The following is a 24,390-nucleotide window of genomic DNA, read 5'->3' as shown; positions in this document are numbered from 1 at the left end:
TGCATTGAAACAGTTCATTTATTCAAACAAAATGTATTATATGGTCACGGTACAAAGTAATGTTCATGTACTTTAAACCAACCCCATCCCATTCTAACCAAATCAAACTTCAAAACCTATAATTGTATTTGTATACATATACATGAAAAAGGAAAATATTATTACACAGGAAACCAGTTCATTTACAGGTCCGCCTCCACAGTAGAGATATTAAAATCTTGGAGCACCATAATCATCAGGCATCCGTTCAATATTAAACCTGTATTTAAAAAGAGAGGGAGGTACAAGTGAGAAAGTTGGTTTCAACACACACACAAACAAAAAGCTAATCTATATGTATGTGGTGTACCTGTGGTTTGAGATGTACATGATAGGAACTCCTGGGATCTTCCGGACTCTTCTCTTTAGATCTCTGTCCACAGTGGCCAGGATGTAACACTTGTGCTGTGGAAATATTGTTCCGCAAGTTATAAAGTGCCGTGAAACTAGTATTCACACCCGGCTCCTTCTTTTGTGTGGACTACACATATCTCTACAATGAAGCAACAGCCCAAAACACAAAGTTAAAGATCCTTAACATTTTATATCATGAGACTGTGGCGACCATCATAGTTAGTAATTAATGGGAAAGACTGGAGTGATATATGCTCAGTCATTCTTTTAATATCCCGGTCGTAAACTTGACTTTGAACAAGGTGCATAAGTGAGAAGACAACAGAGCAGTACAGCATAAAAAATAAGAAAATGTATTCTCCCAACAGTAGACATGTCAGTATTTTGGAATTAATTAATATACCATACTATACTGTACTGTGTTATTCACTTATTACTTTTGTGCTAGTATGTTTTACTGCTGTTATTCCTCATCAGTTATGCATGCTATTACTAATATTGTAAAGTGAATCACTCAGTAAACATTGATACGTAAAGCAACAACTGTCCTTTAAACTGTTATTACCTGTGTTACCCTTTGGACCAAGCAGTCGTCGGCGTACGTTCCCTTGTGTGCACATGGCAGGCGCTCAAACCTCGGATCCTTGGCTATCCTGCAAAAACCAACAAAAGCAAAAAGATGTTCATCGTAAACATTTACTTGATTAATTGATGACAGAAACAGAATAGAAGAGGACAGAATGTACGTCGGTTAATCTCCCAGTGCTATTTGTAATCAAGGATCTTGTACCTGAGTGCAACTCTATACTTCATTCCAAGCTTTTCAATCTCAGCCATCACACAGTCTGTGATATATGGGATACCTGGGTAGATGAAAAGCAAAATAACAAGTGTTGTTATTTAACTATGATATGCAGTGAATCATCATGATAATAAGATCATCACCTTCATTACTACTTGAAACTGGAGGTACTTACATTTGGCATAGAGACAATCCATCATCGACTGAACAATGTCCAGTTTGGCCTTGATGGAGAAGTTAATGAAATTGGTGTCGACCAGTACGTGGTACGGTGGACCGAGCTGAGTGTTGTACTGGAAGAACAAGCACGACGGGTACTTGGCCCTGCACAAAGAGTTTAAACAAATCAAGGTAAGGAGCCATTATCCACAAGATATCAACTGATTCAAGCATTTGTGTCACCAACTCACACTTCTGTCTCCTTCAGCTCTGAGGGATCCTTCTTCTTTACCTCTTTTGGTTTGGCTCGATCTTTCTCTTTTCTAAACATAAACAAGCAAACAAGGGCTCATGAGGCTTTGATTCACATTCGATGTTGACATTCTACAAGGGCTTCATTCCTCTTGATAACGTGTGGTTAAAGGTGAATTAAAAGACTTCCTAGTGATGAGGAGCTGGTGTCGTGGCTCAACAACAGTGAAAAGTTATTTAAACAAAGCAGAACTCACATTCTGTTGTCTTTCATATTGATCATCCGCTTCATGGCAGCGAACTTCTTGGTTTTCTGTTTCCCCTGCGTACATTCAACAAGAGTTTTAAAACATGAACGACAATCAACAGCTCCTAGTATATATTGTTAAAGCAGCAGAACAACTGGTTATAACAGCGTTATTCGTGTATTGTAGCTGACGCTGTATGTGTACATACAGTTTAGGCTAGGCTAGCTAACATAGCCGAGTAGTTTGACTTCCAAAATAGTTTCATCTACTCATTAATAACACAAATAGTACACATTGCAGGACATAAGTTATAAAGACAGCAGTGGATTGGCTGCCAAATCGTTACAGCAAACCTACCATGATTTAAATTTGAGAAACAATCCTCATCCGTTTAGTAACAGCTAGGTTCCCTTCCCCTCGTGTGTCGCTGCGCTCACTGCTGACGCAATCAAAAGTCGACACCTCTTGTGTGATTTCCGGCTGCTATGCTAATGTGCTGCAGACGAAGGTAGACACTGTGTTCAATAGCATTGGTTTACTGCACTTTTATATTAACAGCCTTGCTTTGCGTACATGTGCTACTGCAGGCATCGTCTTTTTAACGTGCTGCGATGTGGACTTTGATAACGACGAGACTCGGCGACGAGCTTTCTGTGATGTTGCGCTGACATTGTTGGCTAACTTGGTTAGCTGTTAGCACCGTTCTATAGTCAAGCTTGCCGCTTGTCATGCTAACCACGCTAACAGACATTGGAATCAGCTTCTAGCTTCACCGAGCGCTCCAGGCGTCAACAGACTTTGGAAAATTGTTGTTGTTGCCTTTTCGGTTCGTTTTGAAACGCCAGTCGAGCAGATATCCAGTGAGCCTTCCGGTGTGTTACTCAGCTGTGTGTTTGTTCATGACAGGTGCAGCAGCGGGTGACGTTTCTAAGCGTTTTGACACCTGAGCGAGCAGCTCCACAGAGCTCATCTACCCCAGCTGCAGCAGCATCTGGGCTCGGTGGATGAGATCGGTCAATGTACTTACTCTCTATCTGACCTGTGACCGCGAAGCAGAAGGCGGGGTGAGTACTGTGACCCTTCTTCAGCCAAGTTGTCCATACATATTTCAGTGATGTGGATTACATGTAATGCTATTCTCCCATCAGCCAACACTTCTCCGGGGCGACACTTAAATATTCATGCTTTCTTGGCAGAGCAGTTTACAGTTGAAGCTGCGAGGCTCGATCATTTCCCATCTGCTTGACCAGCGTTCCTCAGTAGACTCCATTTATTGCAGGCTACAGCACTTTATTCTGTATCTTCCTCATTTAGCAACTTGAGCACTTTTGTCTTGTATTTATCGCAGGCCAAGTGAGTAGCTCCCTGCTGCATGGCACTTTTCCTTTTGAGCACGGAGGGGTCTGCGTGAGGGCTGCAAGATGGTCTGATGGACCGCCGCTTCTTCCTGACCCTTCTCTTCTGCTCTGTGTCGTGGATCTTCTTCTGGGAGGTGCGCTGGAAGAAAGGAAAGGAAAGTCAGGTCGAGGAATGGCTCCGAGAACATCACCTCTCTCAATACAGCCACTTATTTGAAGGTCAGTGGGTTGTCATTGTTTCATGTGAGATTATCTTTACACTACAAAAGTTTGGTTGATGGTTTCCACCGGGTAAAGTGAGATCACATGGTGTCAGTAATATGCAAAAGGGAACTTTTGAAGCTGGAACGGATTGTGGTTAGAATTGTATCTCAAACTCAAGGCTCATCCACCACATATCCTAGTTTATGCAGAAATGCTGAGGTTAAGTGTCATGTGAACTAAATTTAACCTAGGGTTCTGCAACAAGATTGAATTTCTTACTCTGTCTCTGACCACAGTAAGTTTTTTGGGATAAGTAATGATCATATTCTGATTTATAAAATGCCGGTGGCATGTACATGTACAGACAATCAGTACAGTCTTAAATACCCATTATAATAGACTTTCATGAATATTATAGCCGGTGTTGTTGCATTGCTGTGGCATTACTGTTGCTGAGTTGCTGGCCAGGATGTGCGTGGGGATTCTGATGTGCTGTTTATGTGTCATCCAGATGTACAGACACTAGAGGAACTGAGTCTGAGTGTACTGAGTCGCCTGGAAGAGGTGGTGAAGGAACAGCAGAGCTGGAGGGAAATTGCAGAGGCCCACATCCAGCTGCTCCGAGACTTTGCCTTCCAGGAGTGGCTTTGCTCCCAGAACCTGGAGCACTACTACCATTCGTAAGCAATGAAAAGTCTTTAGCATTTAAACCAATCTGGCAGCCGTAAGCAGCCTTCTTCCTTCAGATTCAATTACCTTTTGGCATGTTATATTTATATATGGCACTTGCGTTTTTTCCTGGCATGGATTTTAAAGTTTTATCAAGGGCTTGAGTAGGTAATTGTGGTCCTTTTTAACAAAGGTTATGTTTATGTATGTCCACTTGAGGGCAGCCTCACCATGTTTGCTGACAGTGTTTCATAGGGACACTGCAGTAAAAACTATTCTTTAGAAGCTGCTATAGAGAGACCCTGTAGCAATGCAGGTGTGTGGTGTATGTTGTGGGTGACTGTCTGTGTGAAGTGTTCGTGTGAGGGTGTGTGTTTGTTGGATGCTCTCTTGAGTCAGAAATGACAACGATAAGAAGTTAATGCTTTATCATAAAATTCTTGTTTGTTAATCCTGCCTACGTTTGACAAAAATGAATAAGTCTTATGTTTGTAAAGATGGTAAACATCCGCAGTGTTTCAAGAGCACAAATAATCTTATTTTTTGGGAAAAGTGTGCATCATTTGTAAAGGGTTGCAGTGTTACTTCACTGAAGGTCATTGCTGATTTTAATTCACTGTATTTTAAACTTTAAAAAATCATGGCTGAGTTCCTATTCAAAGATTAAAGTAACTGCCTCTTGTTTTAGAGAAATTATGTAAGGAAGAGCAAGTTGATGAAAAGATACAATTCATTTACATGTAGAATTAAAAAAATCCTTTTCATATATAATACCAACATTATAAGAATAATTGCACTCAAACACAAGCTGGATAATTGACCACATCAGAGAAAGTGACCTGTAAAGTTATAATAATATGTTGCACGTTATATGATAGAGAAAGCTATGCTAGATACTTTCTACAGCGTTAAGATTTCGTATTTTTTTATTTTCTGTGTGTTTTTGAGTAAGTTGAATTGCGTATTAATTCAATTTTCATTTTATTTCCCTAATTATTTAGTTATATTGGTTGCTTCCATATTTTTGGCCACGGTGACCAACGGCCACACTTTGACCAGTCAGTTGCAACATGAGCACAGCCCATGTTAACAGGTCAAATAAAAAATGTTGCAACAAGGATAAGATTATGTTTTGGTTGTAATGGTTAAAGCTATTTATCTACTTAGCATTATCTTATGCTAACCACTTTATACTCCAGTGTTTTTGTAAGGCCACTTGATCTCACCAAAGGATTTAGCTGATAAGAGCAACGTTACTCTAATGCAGAGTTTCACAACAACTGTTGTTTGTTTAGTGTTTGGGTCAAACTGTTAACTGAAGTCAGCAGTCTGACTCAATAGAGTAACACTTAACTGTGATGCCAGGACTCTATTTCTTAAGGAGGTGCTAGTGCAGGAAGTGCTGCCACTCCTGTCAATTATTTATTGCCATGTATTTTCACTTTTGTTTTCCTCTGCAGACTGAAGACCTTGGGTTGTATGAATCTGGATGATCTGTCTCAGTTTGACAGTCAACTGCAGCTGTCTCTAGCAGCCTGGGGCTACTACTACAAAGACTTCATCAAGTTGTCCACAGGCATCAAGATCCTCAGGAACTCCAGGGGCAGTCGAGACCAGGACTACGAGATCCGGCTGGTGCACAACCTCGCTCTGCGGCGTCTGAATGAGAAGTGGTCAATCGGTGAGACTCTTTCCCTCCTCAGAATGGTGTTAGTTTGGGGTTGGTTGCCATGGCTACAGCTGAGGTATTTAATAGATATTATAAGACTTAAACATTTTGTACTGTTACTAGTACAAGTAGTTTTCACAAAAGCTGTTGCCTCAAAAGTCACAGATCTTTTGAATTTATCTCTTGTTGTACAGCTCAACAGCTGTTCTGGTATTTTCTGTCCTTTTCTCTCATAAAGAATGACATTATTCACTCATGTGGAAATATATGAATGAATGTTATCTTATATCACTAGTATTGCCCAACTGTAGCCATTGTTACACTGTTTTATCAAAGGGTGTAAATCACTCCATATCTTGGCATTTTATGCTGCTAGGGTTGTACCTTCATAAACTGATGTCATAAAAAGAAACAACATCCATAAAACAATTTCACCACTGCAGAGTAGGATTTGGTATTGTCTGCATTTTATAGTTACATTTGTATTTTTGATTACTTATTAATTGTTTATGTTCAATGGTTGTCATTCCAGCGGGAGCTCTCATATTTGGCTGTACTGTGGCACTGTGCTTCCTGATAAGGGACCTCATGTTTTACGTGATTGGTGAGTTCAACATTTTAAGTGGAGCTTATTTGTTGGTTCCTGGAATTGACGCCACACGACCCATTTTAACTTTCACTTCAAGAACATTTTTAATCTGTGTCGGTTACAAGCGGGTTTGACAATGACAAATAGCTTTGTCATATTTTATGGCCTGCAGATTTGTTGTGAAGTTTTGGTCCAGTCAACAATTTCTCAATTTACCAGTGAATCCACTAATTTCCAACCAATGGTTTCTTACACTTATTCCCTTCTCATGGCAGGTGGAATTACTGTTTCCATCATAGCGTTTGTCTTTACTATCAAGTTCCTCTGTGAGCTTGCAGCGAGGGTTGTCAGCTTCCTTCAGAATGAGGATCCAGGGCGACGTGGAGACCGCAGCATCTATGACTACGTCCGGGGCAACTACCTGGACCCACGTTCCTGCAAGGTATCATGGGACTGGAAGGAGCCACAGGAAGTGGGACAGATTATGAGCTTCGGAGTTCAGGTGACGATCAATTCCCAATGTGTCTAAACTAAAGCGGTTCTTGTTTCTAGTAGTGTAATGATAATCACATTTCTTGTGGATGAAGCAGTGTTGGTAGCACTGTCTTGTGAAATGTATAACTGACCTTTTGTATGTTTGTCTACTCAGCTGTTCTATAAAAATGGCCAGCCCTTTCCAGCCCATCGACCCGTGGGACTCAAGGTCCACATCACCCATATTGAATTGGCTCTGGACATCCCGGTTACACAAGAGGTTCTGCAAGAGCCGGAGTCCAATGTCGTCAAAATGGCCTTCACAGTGCGCAAGGCTGGACGCTATGAGGTTGCGGTCAAGCTGGGCGGCCTCAATGTGGCTTATAGCCCTTACTACAAGATATTCCAACCAGGTATGACCTCTGCGTAAGAGCCAGCCTGTATTTTTCGATTTCTATAATTATTGATAAGACACATTTGTTTTGGTGGTTTACTACTTCTCTGTTCTTTTTTTCACTTTAGGTACAGTTGTCCCATCCAAAACAAAGATAGCCTACCACTTCTCCACCCTGGTCCTGATAAACGGCCAGCAGCACACTCTGCAGATCGAGCCCAGGGACGAGTATGGAAACCCCACCAGTAACTCCACGTCTCTCACAGATGAAGCCAACTACAGCGTCCACGTGCACTCTGTAAGGCGACAAACCCATTTCTGTTACCAGTATACTGTAATTTTAACTGGCTTTACAGCAGCTAACCGGTATTTCAAAAACTTCTCCCTGTTCTTCCAGCTGGGCACAGTGGATGACGACAGTCTGGAGGGATACTACAGTAAATCAGTTACACTCAACAAGCAGCAGTGCCAGGTCATGCTGAAGCTGACCCTGAGGAAGATGGGGTGTTTCAGGGCCCGGATCTCCTACAAGGACCAGCAGCTCAGCAACGGGGAATTTGACATTATTGTTCTCAGTGGTGAGCAGGTTTTACTTGTGGAGAAAAATACACAACTTTACAACCATGAACTGAAATGCATTTATTTAGATATAGTTTAATTTAGCCTCTGTTTTCAAAGTGTAACACTCGTTTAATCACATTGCAGAGAATGAGAAGGCCTGTGTGGAAAAGAATGTGTCCACTCCGGGCATAAGCATCTACTTTGAAGCGTACCTTTACAGCAGTGGGAACTACAGCAGTTCATCGTGGCAGTTACCAGCCTCCTCTTTGCTGGCTCCCCAGCGGAGACCCTCTATGGGAGAAGAGGAGGACGAGCATGACTCTCCTGTGGAGGGACAACCAGAGAAAGTCAAGAAACCAAAAAAGGTCTACTGTTACATATCACCAAAGGTAAGTGTCTAGCGTTTATTGGTAGAACTTGGAGCTGTGAATATAAGAAAACGAGAGAGATGTTTCTGTGATAACTTAGGTGAATTTAACTTGGACTTTTATGTCAATCAGCAACTATCCGTGAAGGAGTTCTACCTGAAAATAATTCCATGGCGCCTTTTCACCTTTCGAGTATGTCCAGGAACGAAGGTAAGCAGGACATATGTGAGAAAATCCTGGAAAATCAGCCTCTTTAAATTGTTTGACAAGCTCACTGTAATCTTCTCCTCTCTTCTCAGTTTACCTATCATGGTCCTGATCCCATTCACAAGTATCTAACTCTAGTGGTGGATGATGGGATACAGCCTCCTGTGGAGCTCAGCTGCAAAGACAGGAACATCATGGCTGCCACCTTCATTCGCTTCCTGCACAAGAACATTGGTTTGTCTCAGTCCAGACTCCAGCTGCATTTAATAAAAATTCTCTTTGTGGATACAGCCGCAGTAATTTGATGGTGTTTTCTGCAGGTGGCTCTGAGACGTTCCAAGACAAAGTGAACTTCTTTCAACGTGAACTCAGACACATCCATTCCAAGAGACCTCGCACCAAGACCTGCCTAAAAATCACCCGCCACACTATTCTAGATTCAGTGAGTGTTGCTCCCCTGCATTATGAAGCTCTTTCATAATATGTGCATTATCAAAATAGGCAGATAATCATAACTCTCGTTCATTAGTCCCTCTGCTCTTTCTGCTCCTCAGTCCCTGAAGGCTACCAGGAACTTCTCGGTGTCAGACTGGAGTAAGAACTTTGAGGTCGTGTTTCAGGATGAGGAAGGTAAACAAAACCTCTGAATATAATGGAGTGGGCTTCAGCTTGTGTTAGGGTGAACTTTTTCTCGACCTTAAAACAGCGCCTTCAAAGTTTAGTCTGAAAGAACTCTAATTCCCTTTCTTCTCCCCTAACTCCTGATTTTGCTCAATGTAACTTTGATGAGAGGGTACGATCTCCTGTCGCAAATTCAATTGTCAGAATAAGGCCCAGTGAGGCAAAGAGTAATGCTGTAGATCAGTTAAAAAGGCTTGGAGGTCATTTTACAGGGTTTACCATAAGTAAGGAAACTTAAAAAAAAAATCTAAACAGAGTTTTGTGTATTTGTTTCAACGGCCGCTCTCCTGGTTTAAAAAGTTCATGTTCGTTTCAGTGCAGTGGGACTACACAGTCAGGGCTCCAGTCAACACATTGATAGACTTTGTTGTTTAGTCTGCAGGGGGTGCTGTTGCCCAGTAATAGTTACCTAGTGCTGCTTTAAAACCCAACCTGATGCAAGTTGCTGACACAGTCATTGATTAAAGTGACCACATTGTTTTCATGCATGTGTTTGCAGCTCTGGACTGGGGGGGGCCTCGCAGGGAGTGGTTTGAGCTGATTTGCAAGACCCTCTTTGACACGACCAACCAGCTGTTCACCCGCTTCAGCGACAATAACCAGGGTCTTGTAAGTTTTAACCTCCTCCACCTCGTAACAACTCTGTTATTCACCCTCTCTTTAACTACATACACTGCATGATTGAAACTAAGAGATTAAACATCTATTTTGCAGGTACACCCAAATGCAGATAGGTCGCCCCACCTACGTCAGAAGATGTATGAGTTTGCGGGTCGTGTTGTTGGGAAGTGCCTGTATGAGTCTGCCTTGGGTGGAGCGTACAAACAGCTGGTGCGAGCTCGCTTTACGCGCTCCTTCCTGGCCCAGATCATTGGCCTTAGGATGAACTACAAGGTATGGAACAGGCTCCAACAGAAAAATCTTTGTCCTCAGAATTTGGATGATCATGTTTTTTTATTGTTTACCTTCTGATCTGTCTCATCACTTGAACATTCCCCTCAAAGCCAAGAAACCTGATTTTGTTTCTTGTCATTATTTATTTTATGGAGAACATGCCGGCGTGTTTTGCCGGTGATCCAACTTCCTCCAATTTCAAAGTGGAGAACTGAAGTCGACCCGATCATCTTTTTTTATTCAGCTGAGATGTCATGTTTATTTAAAAACGTCATTGCGCCGCGTTTCCCTTTTTTATTTCCCACACACAGTACTTTGAGACCGACGACCAGGAGTTCTACAAAACTAAAGTCTGCTTCATCCTAAACAATGACGTGAGTGAAATGGACCTGGTGTTCGCGGAGGAGAAGTACAGCAAGGCAGGACAGCTGGAGAAGGTGAGGCAACACTTTTGGAGAGGACACTCCCCCTTTATCTCTGATGTCATTTCACAAGATAGGAGCAATAAACTAAGCAAAAGGAACCACATTGCTCGTTTGGCAAGCATCTTGTTTTTCTTAAGGAGGGGGAGTGGTGAGTTTACGTTAAGATTTTAAACCTTTTCAAACTTTGTTCCTCAGTTGTCCAATCCCACACAATACCGGCTTGTGTAACTCTCGGCGCTGAAACAGAGTTCAACCTCCTTCTTTTAATTAGATGCATATGTGACTGTTTTTTTAAACATTGATTAAAATACGAGTTCGAAGGATTTATGATGATCTACTGGCAGAAACTTAATCAAATTTTCGTAATTATGTTTTCATTAGTGTGTACTCTCCTAAAACTAAGAATTATTGTGTTTTCTTTAGTTTAGATTGAGCTCTTTATTTCTACATTGGGAGCAGGTCCTCGTCCACAGAGCCCATATGGCCTGGTTTCTCCATTAGCTTATAATGGACAAACCAAATGCTGGCTCTCATTTTGATGTTACCTGAAAGTCACTGTTGGTTTCTCCGACATGGGATGGGGAGAATAAAGCCTATTGAACACTACACCATTTAAGCTCGATTTTCCAGTTGCTGATGAATTTTGGAGGTTGTTGACAAAACTCAGAGTCCAATCTATCTAGACGAGACGGCCACAGCTCCAGCCAGCTGGAGCACAGGATGGAGTGGGTGTGGTGAAGGTTCACTTCGTAATGATGCGCCCACTGATTTCTTTTTTTTACACGGCAGATGTAATCAGGGTAACAGTTACTCAGTGCAGCTTAAATAAACTGCATCAGGCTCAGACAGAGAAAAAATGAATTATTTGATGTCTCTGCCATCTTTATCAGTTTGAATGCGTCATGTTGTTTCATATTTATGTCTGTTCATTTTACCACATTGTCTCCTGCAGGTGGTGGAGCTGATATCCGGGGGAGCCCAGATCGCGGTCAACAACGAAAACAAGGTGCACTATCTCAACTTGCTGGCTCAGTACAGACTGGCCAGCCAGGTGAGAGATGAAGTGGAACATTTCCTGAAAGGTATTGGAAGTCACCCAGCTGCAGTCTGACATTTGTATTCTCCAATTCCTCTTAATTTGACGTCCTGTGGTTCTGTGAGTGTACTTAATTTAATTTCCTGATCAATTGCAGGCTTGAATGAGCTGGTTCCAGAAAACCTGCTAGCCATATTTGATGAGAATGAGTTGGAGGTATGTTTGTTGATGTTTATAATGCAATCATGTTGATCTATTATACTCCAGTGGGTAATTCCCCCCCCCCCCTTTAAATCTCTTCAGCTCTTGATGTGTGGCACCGGCGATATAAACGTGCAGGACTTCAAAGCCCACGCTGTGATTGTCGGAGGATCGTGGCACTTCCGAGAGAAGGTATGTCATGGAGACTCTCTGTCTTCCCTCTGCCGTCACATCAGACTGCTGATCAGGATGTCTGAGCTTGTTGATGTTTCTCTTGCGACAGGTGATGAAGTGGTTCTGGGCTGTCGTGTCCAGCTTCACTCAGGAGGAGCTGGCCCGTCTGCTGCAGTTCACCACTGGCTCCTCTCAGCTCCCCCCCGGCGGATTCAACACCCTGTGCCCCTCCTTCCAGATCATCGCCGCCCCCACACACAGCACCTTGCCCACTGCACACACCTGGTGAGTAGCTGTACGATATATCTGGTGTTGTTCTGTGAATCTTGGTGTTTACATATCGAATTAAATAACCAAATCCAACAGTGTGGTAGTCTGTCTTACATCGGTTTTTGAAAGCTCAGCCTTTTCTTTGACTCTTAGCCCCATGCCCATGGTGTGAAGATGTAAGTCTTTAAAGTATTTCACACAGACATCATACAAAAACTCAGGTTAATAGTTTTTTAGGGTCTTACGAAGACTTAAGTTAAAAATTTAACAATACAAGTTTAGGCCTTAAATAAGCGTTCCTTTAAATCTTCTTTCCAATGTAAATGTTTTGGCAGTATACATCGTTTTGCAATGTCTGTGTGTTTTAGTTCTTTCTCAACAATGCAGATATTCGCACTCTGTAATAAAACTATAAACATGACCAATGTTTAGTCTTCACTCAAACATCCCGGTCAGAATTTATTGGTACACTCAGTTTGGGTTTGAGAAAGACTTTGGATACCAACTGTCTCTGCCTGTAGTTTGTGAGTTAACATGGTGTTATGAGGATTATTCTCTCCTCAGCTACTTAAATTTATCCTCCGTTCAGAAGTAAATAATCCCGGGGCTCTGATTTTCCGTCAAGTCTGTTGTACTTGACATGAGGCTTTTCATTCATTATGGTCTTAAAAGTCTTGGATTGAACTTTCTTAAAACTTGCAGAAACCCTGTTTTTGGATGAAAATTCATGGCACAGATTAATATTCTTATCAAGCAACCAAATTGTGACGATGAACTCATTGTTGGTTTTAGCCTGTTTCATTTGACACATTCAATTTGACGTAGCATTCTGTATAAATGCTACATACATGCTTCATGAGAATTGAAAAATGAGCTGACTCTGTGTGCTCTGTGTTTAGTTTTAACCAGCTGTGCCTCCCGACCTACGATTCCTACGAGGAGCTGCACAAGATGCTGAAGCTGGCCATCAGTGAGGGCAGTGAGGGCTTCGGCATGCTCTGACTCCTCCTCCGCCGGCACTGTGGCTCCACTTGTGCAAGAGGACACCAGCACTGCACCAGTGCACCACTCCTCTGCATTCACCTGCATTTAACAGTCAGGCTTCACAGCAAAGACTCCCTATAAATACTCTCTCAGGATGAGAGTACCTCGCAGAAAGCTGGACTGGAATCAGGACTTCTATGAACTCTAATGCTACTGTATGTATAATAAAATATCAGTTCTTTTGTAATGGAAAAAAGGATTTCTTGGACTGCTGTAAAAGAGGGGTTTGGTCTGGTTTTATTTCTTAAAGGCTAAAAGTTTGCTAGGTTTTATATGTTTGAAAGGCAAACAACGCAGAGCAAAGGCCCTGAATATCAACTGTGTATTTGCGAACTGGGGAACACTTAAGTGCAACAGCAGCCTACATGTGATGTGGGTGACGTGTGCATATATACAGCACTTTGGCCTTAATCGATCAGGGACTGATGTTTGTATGTAAATATCCAATATCACTCTTTTATGTCGAAACTTGTACATACTAGCGTGTATACATACCTTTTTCATCTTGTTACTTTTTCATTTGACGTTTCGGGCGATTTGGGGGGGGGTTCTTTATCGTTGCACCTTTTTGATGGGTTGAACGTTGATATCATTTCTATAAGCTTTTCTTTTCCCCCGATAGAAATGAAAGGGTTTAATAAGTAATTACTATTGTTTATACATGTTTTTTAACTTATTGTGTCTTTGAGAAAAAAGTGTTTGTGTTGATCCATACTGTCGAAAGCAGTAAATGTTTTTTTTTTTTTTACATAACCTGCCTTATTCATGCCCTTTGCCTCTGATTGTATCCAGGGAGCTCTGTAAGCGAGAGAAGCATAGTCAGCAGTGATAGATAATAGTTGTTAATATATTTCTCCCCCCCCCCCTCCACTGTGGGTTCACTGTGGATGTGAGTGTTGGTTGGAGGTTAGGGGAGAGCTCATATATAGCAAATGTTAAATGCTTTTTACTTTCCTGTTCGCAGCCTTTTCATGAGTTTCCCTCAGAAACTCCTACTCCACCTATGCATCCTCTGACCCAGTGTGTGTATGTGTTCACGGCACGTACATGTGCGTCAGAGCATGAAGTTTGTTCTAGTTGCCTCCTTCCAACACCCCCACCTTTACAAGCCTCAGCCATATTAACCAGGATCTTTCTGTAAACTGCAGCATTGTTTATCTTTGGGGAATATTGTTTTCCATTATATTATTGTGAAGCTATTTATTTTTGATGCTGTCAGCATCGTCCATATCCTGAGCCAACAGAATCGCATTCCTGTTTTTATTTCTGTCCGTAATTGTGTAGCTGTCCCAGAGTTTACATGATCATTAGCCATTTTATTATAGTGTGAGCTGCCAGTCGGATTGTGAAGGAAAAATTCGTGTTTAGACTCGGAAACGAAGAAGAAAATGTGGATGATTAATTGCTCTCAGCAGTGTTTGAATATGTTAACGTACCCCACAGAGGACGCTGCGTTCAGCTCCACTCCTCACGTTGTTATCAAAGTTTGACTCGGCCACCAAGAGATTTAACTTCAGGAATAGCAGCCACGTCACATTTTAACTGCAGGTGTTAGTAACTACTGGTCGGGATTATTTGCATTGACTTACCACAGCCAGTGCAGTGGGATTTGGTGAGCATTAGCATTAGTCTGGCTTTAACAGTGTTAAGAGGTTTGTCGGAGGGTTTGTGGATTTGTGTGTTTTGGGTTGTGCAATGTTGACCTGACGTTCTGAGGAGAGCCGTGGAAATCTTTCATTTTCAGCACCAATGTCTGGAATCTCACTTCTCTGTAGTAAATGTAACATGTGTTAGTTGACGTTCCCCTAGATGACACGGCCATTGTAAACAGATAAGGAGGTCTGTCCTGTAGTTTTATGTTCTTGTAAATTGTTTTGATTTTCATGAGCTTTACGACTCTGGTTAAATTTCTGAAGGTTTCTGGGTTAGTTTGCCCGAGAATGACTTTTAGCAATGTAGATATTGTGAAATATTTGCCTACTTGACCTTGAAGCTGGGGTTAATTTTTCCCCCCTTTTCTTTTTTTTTTTAATAGTAAGCCCCTGCTGATTAATGTTTGAGATTCTCTGCTCTGCAGGTCCTTTTGTTTATGGGAATAAAAAATGATGGACTGGATTCTTATCACCTTATCTCACTTTGTCATGCGTCATCTTTGGATTGTGCTGGACAGTGTTGATCAGAGATGATTACAAACCCTGCCAAAGCTGGATGTCTGAACTCTGGAGTTGGCTTGTGGTGGTGACCTTACACGGCAAATAATTCCTTAACGTTGGTCTGAAGATTGTGAAGTACCCGGAGAAGAGCCCATTGATGAACCCAACATAATGTAAATGATGTAGATGTCAAATGTAGAGGATATAGCACGAAAGCAATATCCTCTATCCACTAAGTTACAGAGAAACAGCGCCCTCTGTAGCCACACGTGTTATTCTGTTGGACTCCTTGTCTGAGTGAGAATGAGTTTTCATTTAGAGATAGACCAAGCATTGGTTGACCTGAGCTCTGACTCGGAATGCTCTGCCTGAACCTGTCGAAATCAGTATAAATCAATATCATTTCATTTCAGCCCAACCTGGCTCAGCTGGGTTTCCTCACTTTACTCTGACTCTGTAGTTCCACTCACTGAACTGAAACACAACTGAACATTGGCTATTTCCCATGATCCACTGGTTCCTGAACCAGAAGGTCTGCCGCTGGAACAAATTCACCAAGCTCTGTCCAGAACTCTTGATATTTTAAATGTTTCCTTGCTCTATATCAGAGGTAAACACAGGTTTTTAAGGACTTTGAAGTATTTTAGGTGATCTACAGTTCAGCATTACTCTTGAACTTCCTGGGTTTGGCTCTGGCAAATTGTGATGCGACAGTTAAACATAGGTGATCGAACCTGCTCACCAAAGTTACATGGAACAGACATTCAGGGTGAGGAGTGGGATTGAAGACGGCACCATTCTCTATTCCAAGTCAGTGAAGCATCAAACTCATTTTGAAGCTGCTGTATTTAGATAAAAAAGTTGCATTGTGTTGCTTCAAGTCTCCAGTTCTTCTATCGTTTAGATAGAACTAGACAAATCTCAAAATCAAAAACAGGTTAGATATTTGACATAAAAATGAAAGACTAAAGGTTTTGGAACGCTTGATCTCATGCATTTTACTCTGGAAATATTTTCTGTGGTGTTTGTTGTAGTGACAACTTACATGTAAGTTGTTGACAGCATTGTACTCCACGGGAAAGAACTTTCTGTAAACCTCGGTTATTATTGATCAACATTTGATTCTAGTGACACGTCTTTGTTTCTTTGCTGTTCATTGGACTATTTTAAAACTACATGAACATATATACATATAAAACATTTGCTGAACATTTGGGATCATCCAGCAGGCTGGATGTTTCAGACACAGGGGGGCAGTGTCTCCACATGGGACAGGAGTGGAGGACAACCTTGCCTGGCCTGCTGTCCTGCACCCTCGGGGGCAGGAGGAGGACAGCAGCAGTAAAAGATGATGAGGGGGCTTTCCTCTCCTCCGCCGACCCCTCACACTTAAAATCTTTAACGCAGATCGAATCCTCCCCATTAGAGAGGTTTCTCATTCTCCCCACACACATTCAACATACCTCATGAGACATGAAAATAAACAAGGTTCATTCAAACCTGCTGCTGTCACGTCAGCTGGCGGCTTAATGAAATCAATCTTTTGAGAGCTCCTCCGCGTGTGGAATGTGATTATACGTAACTGCTGAAAGTGTGATGGAAAACAAGGGGATGCCTTTGCTTTGCTCTTGTACTACTACTGGCGGCCATATCAGGGAAAGATGTGATAGCAACACTCTCTGGGATGATAAGGGACTCCATGAGTACAAAATCATTTTTAATTGCATTGCTTGAAGGCCCCAAGGCCACTCAGCACTACACCCACATGTTCCTGGCGTGTCTCCTCACACTGTGGTCTGAACACTATCAGGAGCAGGCAGAGAGGCATCTTGAAGTACTTGGAGTCTGGAGTCCAGTTATTTGGTCTTGGCATGCACCTGCGGATTTGCATAATGGTCTCTCTCGAATTTCCCCCAGGAATGCTCGCTAAAGAGGGACCACAAATCAGAAAGTCATCCTCTGGCGCTCGCTAAGAATAATGTACCACGTTGGAACGGTTCTCCTTCCCCAGAGAACCTGTGGGAGATCTCTCAGCAACAGCACTATGTTGCATTTTTGTAAATGAATCTGATGATACTAATTCTCTGGGAAAACATGTTTCTCTGACAAATTTTCCATGTTCTCTTCCATAAACATCTCCAGACCTGACTGTAGCTTGGGGGTTCGGGGGTTGCCAAGTTCCTCGGGGGGTCAATTTATGGGTGGTTCTCCTCAACCAAAGAATTTGACATGATCGAAAATGCAGTGCCTCATTTCCTCATCTCTGAGTCAGACACCCTGCCTTGGAGGAGACGTCGGTCAGTGGCTCTGATCAAAGATAATCGTCCACAGACAGTGAACTTCACAGGACAGAACACAACTGTGGCACGCTGTAAGTATCTTTAGTACATGACCGCTCTCCCCGCTTCCTTCTGCACAGCCTTGGGCTTGTCTGCTTCCCATTCCAACATGCAGGTCCTCATTACCTGATTGGACGCCACTGATTACCTGCCAACTGGATTGGCTGCAGGTATTCATCATCTGGGATGACTGGGCCAATTTAGAGGCCGATCCTAATCAGGGTTGTTGAGGGACAGGAGACCATTGCAGCAGCGGCAGGAGCAGGCCTGGATTGAAGTTCTCCACTTCTCCATGACTCTGTGTTTCCTGACCGACGCTGGCAAACATCAGGTCTCCGTGTGTGACTGTACAAAGTCTTCCTCCAGGATGAGTATGATAGAAGACGTCTCTCCCTTCCGCCTCAATGGTTGTCCACTTAAGTGACTTCGTCTGTTTGGCTTTTGGGAGGGGATTCCTGCCTCAGCTGTGTCTACTGTTGCTGCACAACCAGGGTCTTTAAGGAGATACGACTTCTTACTTTTTCTTTCCTCTAGTGTGTTCTAAATGTTTTTTTTTGTATTTGTTAAAAGTTCTGCAAAGTTAAAGTAAAGAAAAGTGAACTCTTTTAGCCCATAGACAACTCTGCTCCTGAAGCGCCTGAAACTCCTCATCAGTTGTCTGATACCTCTGAACTAGTGGGATGTCAATTTGCAATGCCCCAGATTTGCAAAATGCGCCCCCTGCAGCTAGTCTGGCATGCTTTTGTCTCTGTTGCTTGTTCGAATCCCCCGCTGTGTTCACACATCGACTTCCCCTGGATCTCTTCGGACTTTATCCGCCTGGCCTCCGAGTATAAAGTCTGCGTGGCTCTGCGATTGATGTTGAGGATTATGGGGAATTTGCCTGTGAGAAATATGGATCACAGTGATGACAATGGTCTGGCAACTAACTGCTGCAAAGGAATGTATGGACGGGATGCTGCTGTTGATTAAAGAGTTTCCCCCACCCCCAATCTCTTGATATTTCACCGATTCTCTGCTGCTCCTATCAATCCTCTGTGATGAGACCTGGCTCTCGACTCCCGAGCTGGGATGCTGAGCGATATCTGTGACACGTACATGAAAAGGCCTCCGTCAAAATGAATTCCTCCAGCAGAAAACCGGACCGCAGGCACATGTTTAGTTTTGAAGATGATATAAACGTCCTCGTGTCGAGCCGAGGTCAAACACGAGCAGGAGCTTACAGCCACGAGTGGTCCTGAAAAACGGCTCTCACGGCGTGGAGATTAAGTGTCCCCCAGCTGATGGCTGTCTTTGTTATGTATGATGCAGGAGAGCGCCTGTTGATTCATGGGGTTAGTTGTCCTGCTGGGACGTGCAGCTGGTTTATCATCGATGTGTCGGGAAACATTTGGGTCCTTATATTTCCTCTGCAGAGACAAGTCCTCCAATGTCGATCGTCCGAACGTCCCAGAGCTGCTCCACACTTTGTTGTCTGTGTGTTCATCACCATAGCAGGTGAGGTGAGGTCATTCTTCCTGGAGTCAGTCGGTGTATGAGTGTAGCAAACAGTCGGTGCAGAAGGGGAATGTCAGGTTTGTTGGCCGACCATTTTGGTTCGAGACTGAAATAAGTCAACAACTATTTGACTGTTATTTTTGGGTGGGCTGTGTTCTCTGGCCTGTGAGTGACATCTGGGTTTCAGTCTCAGTCTTATTACCTTCGCCGAGGAGGATGTGTTTACAGACCTGTACGGTTGCTTGTTGGTTTGTTTGAATGTTGTTTATAAGCAAAAATATGCAAAAAATACTACAGGCGGATTACATGAACCTTATATGGGCAGGGAGGACCCCATTCAATTTCGGTGTGGATCCAGATCAGGAGGATCTAGGAAGTGTTGATCACTTTGTTACCCACTGTGAGATCGGGCATGATGGAATATAAGGGGACTGTCGATATGTATTCTACTAAGTACCATTCTAGTTAGATATACTTTTTTAAAAGCTAGGCAGTAATCAAAAGCAAGGGGAATGTCAATATTACACTGAGATACACGCACACGATTTTTAGTGTTTTCGAGAAATGTCTTCTGTTGGATGGATTGCCACGAAATGTTGCACAGACGCTCACCATTCCCTCTGGATGAAATGTAATAAATCTTCTTATTTTTCATCTCATTTCTTCAGCCAAAATGTCTATTTTAATCCAATCCTTTGTTCTATGACTGATGACTTCAGTCTCAGCTGTACTAAGTCACTAGCATAGTTGTAGACTCTTGTCAAGTTTGTTGGTGGTTTACAACACATTCTTCCAGAGTGCTGAAAAGCTGCAAAGCTCTGGCTCAGGGTCACAAAGTCACCATCAAATTCACTGTCATTAATCCTGAGGTACACTGTTATACAGAGGAGAAATATGAGCATTACTTGATGGGATGTTTGCCACCCCGAGGGTTTTGAAAAGTGCCAAAATCTGGCTGGCACTGATCGGTAATGAGTCTGGCATCGGTATTTTCTCCATCCACAGCCACTGGAGGTCTGTTTGATCCAAGCACTGTAACTCCTCACTAGGCCAGACGCTGTCTCCAAGCCAACCCTGGAGGTCATATTTGGACGTACATGGACGGAGCCAGGATGATGTGTTTGTGTAAATTCATCTGTGTTGATTCATACATTGCTCATTTGTGAATAAATTAAAATGCACAACGGAGATCTTGTGCCTCGAAGGGGAGTTCACAGAAACCTGTGATGTGTCCCGCTGCACAAGGCTCGGTATTTGTGAATGAAACGCCGTGTTGGTCTGTGGTTTGGGCCACAACACTGTGGAAGCAGCTCTGCAGCTTTTAGTCATCTTCTGAGCGAGAAGTCATCGTAGGTTTGGTCAGATCACTGGGGATTTCATTCATTCATACTTTCTCCAGTTGGACCATGAGGTTTTCAATGAGTCTCGCTGACCACAGCCGTGCAAACCACAACAATAGTAGCCACATCTGGCCGGCACATGTGCCACCTCTTGGTGCGCGCACGTCAGCCTCGGCCAGATTACAGTCACGAGCCTGTTTACAGTTCAGAGCCACGTATCATTGTCACCTCTATGCTGTTGAATCTGCCAGGAGAGAAACAGTTTGACAGAAGCTCTGAACACACAAGGATACAAAGAAGCTAAATCAGGATTTTGCCTGTGCACATGTTTTGCTTGGTGTGTAACTCGAGGCTGGCACATGCAGGATGCCACACTCCAGACTCGACCAGATCTGCCAGGGGCCGGTCAGCTAGAGATGAGAGGTGGAGCACACCTGCTGGAAACCGCTGACCGAGGGGGAAAGCGTGTTCCTGTCCGGGTCCGCCGCGGCGATCTCTGCCAAGTCCCAAACGGAGGTCAGCACAGGAGGGACCACCCGGGCGAGAGAGAGGGGAACAGGGTGAGGCTCTGTTTCACTGACAGAAAGATTGACTGCATCCTATCAGCGGCTGCTTCAGAGAACGTGCCCAGGTCTCAGTTTAGATAATGGCAGCCTGCTGCCTGAGCCCTTTGGAAAAAGAGGCTGCGTGCTTTCAAGCCGACATCATTGCGGCTCCATCCTAATGGACGACAGATTCACATGACTCCCCTTGACAGCCACTGCTGTAAGAGTTGGATTGAGAGCATGTAATCACCGGGAAAGAGCTACACAACATGACACATTTTTCACTAAATTGTCTCCAGTTAGAGGAACGCTGAGGATATGATTCAACTCGCTCCAGGTTCCTCTCTGCCTTCCCTGCCGGCGTGGCGGGTCATGGCAGGAGTTCCTTCCTGTTTGAGGGGTGTCAGCCACCCAACGGGATGATGAGGATACCATCCAGCACGCTCTGGGGAGGACATTAAAGAGCAGTGATAAGCGAGGACATGAGAGAGGCCATGGACGTGGCAGACAGTGTTTGCTTTGCTCTGGGTGTGAGCTATGTGAGGATCTGCCTGTATATTTCTTTCTTTCATGGGTGACTGGTTGAGACAAGAAACCCCCGTCAAGGGTCACCACCCTGCTACACGAAGAATATCAGGGAGACACACGTCAACAAAGCTGCGGTTTGGAGAATGTCTTTAAACCGTGTGAGTTTAAAGACCCTTTTGTTTGTCCTGATTTTCTGAGCACATGGACACATTTTTTGATTTGAATTATTTCTATGAGTGTATAGTGCCACGTCTGTTTTGAAGGGGCCGTTCGTTTGACCTGTGGTGTTGCTGATTGCAGCTTTCTTTCTGAAACTGTAAAAGTGACCTGCATTACTCGAGCTGTGGCGAGTAAACACCGGCTGTGGGACTGGCTCCACAGAACCCTGAAGCTGCGACCGGCTGCTGCACAAAGAGCTGCTCACCTGTTTATTCAAAGATCAAGGGGAAGTTGGACTCAGTACACAAAACCTTGAACTGGAGAGTCAGCTGCAGTTGTTGTGAACAACAATGTTGCATACCTTCCAGTCCCAGCCGATGAGTCCCAGCTGCTACAGAGCACTCGGTCAGCTGTTTCTTCAGAGTTGATCGATAATGAACGAGAGATTCACGAGCCACAAAGAGACGCAGATATCTGGGATGAATGGATAGATGTTTTTTATTGATGACTCACTCACTTTCAGTAACTTCGAGGTCAACATCCAACCCAGAGTGATGTGTTCCTGACGAAAGCAAGAATGCATTAATGCTCTACAGTTTCCAACAGACACACCAAATTAGATATGAATAGAATGCAGCATGCTCCCAATTGAAAAGGGCTTGTTGCCGTGAGATGCCTGCATGGGCTCCACCAGAGCTGGTGGACAGAGGAGAGGAACGCTCTAGGCATCAGATATGTTTGGACAAGGCTGACAAACAGGAAACGAGGCCCACCGGTGAGACTGAACTCACGCAACACAGCAGTCGATACCCGCCGCATCTTCTGCCACTGTGTCACAATCAATCAGATGGCCTGTCAGGACGGTGCATCTGCCCACCCTCCCTTTGTCTCTCTCCCAGCATGCCTCCTGCCCATCAGCCAACGCATTTCACCGACCTGCTGGAATCCCCCCATCCTCTGAATCCGTCCATTCCAGAGTGCTGTCATCATTTCAAACCCCTCATTTTTCTTCTATTTTTGCATAACTGGCCAGCGGCTCCAAAAGGACACACCAATTTCATCAGATATGCAACATTGTCCGTGGACTGCGTTAGAGATATTTTTCCATCCGCTAAATAAATCAGGGATCGCGTTACACTCAGTAGAGAATGCAACGCCGAGATTTTTGTGGCAAAGTAAACATTACATCAGCAAAGAATTCGCCCAGAGTCACTTGGAAGTACGGGAGTAAACGTCCAGCGAAATGCCGTGTAACATTTCATTTTTCGGTCAATTCACAGACAGGCTGTATTTATTACCCCATGAATATATACAGATGAGGACCTTCCATTTTTCTCTCTGATGCTAAGTACAAAAAAATGACATAATAAAGGCGGTTATGCAGCTAAAGGAGTTCCTGGGTGTTTGCGATGAGCAGATTGAGCCATTTTCTGTTTAGGTTTGTGATTAACAGCCCCCAGGTTGCCTCCAGATGTGGCTTGGCCGCCGACACACACAGAGTAAATTTCGTCTGATAAAAGAGTGACCCAACACGACACCATCCTTCATCGTAATGGAAGACGCAGTGATCTAATGAGGAGATCCGACGACTCGCTGCGAACATTGAATCACTCTTGGAGCTAAATGGCGGACAGATGCGTCTGCAAGCGATCACAGCCAGTGATTACCAAACCTCTGATCACATGCTATAAAACATCGTGAGATGAAAACAGTGAAATGGTGGGAAACAGTAGTAGCGCTGCGAACCTGCGCCATCACAGCCTCTAATATTACCCAGGCCTTTTGCGGGGGTAAAATCCCGGGCCACGTCTGCCTTTGTTGTTTTGTTTTTGTGCCACAGAATCTGTTTATTCTCAGACGGGAGGGCTGAAAATATCCTGGATCAATCTACAAACAACAAACCGAGATCGGAGTTGTTTGTGAAGGCGACTACACCCTTCCATTCCATTGTCCGCTGGCCCGTTACGAAATTCCCCCGCAGCATTCGACCGATCTCCAAACACAAAACCTGGTACATAGCAAAAATATGCAAGATTTGAAGCCAATTTTTTTCCCTCTGAAATCTATGTAAACATCTCACAGAGAACGGGGCTAAAACAAGCTCTGTCATGCAAACCTTAATACACAAAGCCCTGTGATTGATTCCTCCGGGGGTTGTCTTATCTCGAGACCGGCACAGTTAAGTAGAAACAGTTGAAGGACAATTTCATGACCTTATTGTTTTGTTAACAGCTCTTGATAATTGTCGCGTCCATCATCGTGTATTTTTCTGCTCAGCTGTCATCTTGTTTTTATTCATTTAGTAATTTACCTCTTCCTTAGATAAACACTGGTCTGCAATGAGCCAAGATTCTTCATGAAGAACGGTCACTGACACTGCACATAGAGCACTTTGACATTGTAGGAATAACAGTGGTTCAGTTATCATCCTGAATTCAGTCCATAATTACAGAGTGATAAAGTACGGCCTTCATGTGCTCTTGTGTTTTCATGTTTCATTAAAAAAGTTATCAAAGCTTTGACTGTGGCAACCCTCCTCTTACCTTTGAATTGTAGAGTGTCATTTGTTTCAATTAAAAGGCAGCTTTTGTGGTAGGAGAAAAAGATATAATTGCAGATCCCGTATGAGTATTTGATATATGGCTGGTTTGAAGTTCTTCTCAAGTTCTGTATTTGAGTACAATTACAAGATGACATTTATTTTAATAAAAACGCCATTAAATGTGAAGCTCAGTTTAGTGTATTTCCAAACTCATA

At 43.4% G+C, this 24,390-nt stretch overlaps 2 protein-coding genes across 2 annotated transcripts; one reads left to right on the top strand and one right to left on the bottom strand.

Moving 5' to 3' along the window:
• fcf1 (FCF1 rRNA-processing protein) lies at positions 1-2,328 on the bottom strand. Its single transcript, XM_062396791.1, has 8 exons — positions 2,212-2,328; positions 1,864-1,928; positions 1,606-1,677; positions 1,371-1,519; positions 1,184-1,256; positions 959-1,046; positions 350-444; positions 1-259 (listed from the first exon to the last, which is right to left on the bottom strand). The coding sequence occupies exons 1-8, from the start codon at positions 2,212-2,214 to the stop codon at positions 211-213; spliced, it is 594 nt and encodes a 197-aa protein (XP_062252775.1). The 5' UTR covers positions 2,215-2,328; the 3' UTR covers positions 1-210.
• On the top strand, positions 2,305-15,201 carry arel1 (apoptosis resistant E3 ubiquitin protein ligase 1). Its single transcript, XM_062396790.1, has 23 exons — positions 2,305-2,362; positions 2,761-2,918; positions 3,203-3,431; positions 3,928-4,096; positions 5,546-5,766; positions 6,287-6,358; positions 6,619-6,845; positions 6,993-7,230; positions 7,340-7,509; positions 7,609-7,789; positions 7,917-8,161; positions 8,273-8,350; positions 8,440-8,581; positions 8,668-8,789; positions 8,902-8,977; positions 9,528-9,637; positions 9,743-9,922; positions 10,234-10,359; positions 11,300-11,429; positions 11,541-11,599; positions 11,687-11,776; positions 11,868-12,043; positions 12,928-15,201. Exons 3-23 carry the CDS (start codon positions 3,284-3,286, stop codon positions 13,028-13,030), a joined length of 3,063 nt encoding a protein of 1,020 aa, XP_062252774.1. The 5' UTR covers positions 2,305-2,362; positions 2,761-2,918; positions 3,203-3,283; the 3' UTR covers positions 13,031-15,201.
• The last annotated feature ends 9,189 nt before the right edge of the window (positions 15,202-24,390 follow it).

The sequence above is a fragment of the Platichthys flesus genome, chromosome 10 (assembly GCF_949316205.1).
Source record: "Platichthys flesus chromosome 10, fPlaFle2.1, whole genome shotgun sequence".
Taxonomy (NCBI): domain Eukaryota; kingdom Metazoa; phylum Chordata; class Actinopteri; order Pleuronectiformes; family Pleuronectidae; genus Platichthys; species Platichthys flesus.
Note: the sequence above shows the minus strand (reverse complement) of the source record. Positions and strands in the feature narration are given on the sequence as shown.

What these genes read in the sequence shown, in the direction of transcription:
- fcf1 (XM_062396791.1), bottom strand. An exon ending in TGGTCCAAAGGGTAACACAG is followed by an intron (nt 445 to 958) that starts GTAATAACAGTT and finishes ATATTTCCACAG; the next exon opens with CACAAGTGTTACATCCTGGC. An exon ending in ATGTACATCTCAAACCACAG is followed by an intron (nt 260 to 349) that starts GTACACCACATA and finishes TTTTAAATACAG; the next exon opens with GTTTAATATTGAACGGATGC.
- arel1 (XM_062396790.1), top strand. Translation starts at nt 3,284, where the DNA reads ATGGACCGCCGCTTCTTCCTGACCCTTCTCTTCTGCTCTGTGTCGTGG. An exon ending in AGGCAGGACAGCTGGAGAAG is followed by an intron (nt 10,360 to 11,299) that starts GTGAGGCAACAC and finishes TGTCTCCTGCAG; the next exon opens with GTGGTGGAGCTGATATCCGG. An exon ending in TTGCCCACTGCACACACCTG is followed by an intron (nt 12,044 to 12,927) that starts GTGAGTAGCTGT and finishes CTCTGTGTTTAG; the next exon opens with TTTTAACCAGCTGTGCCTCC.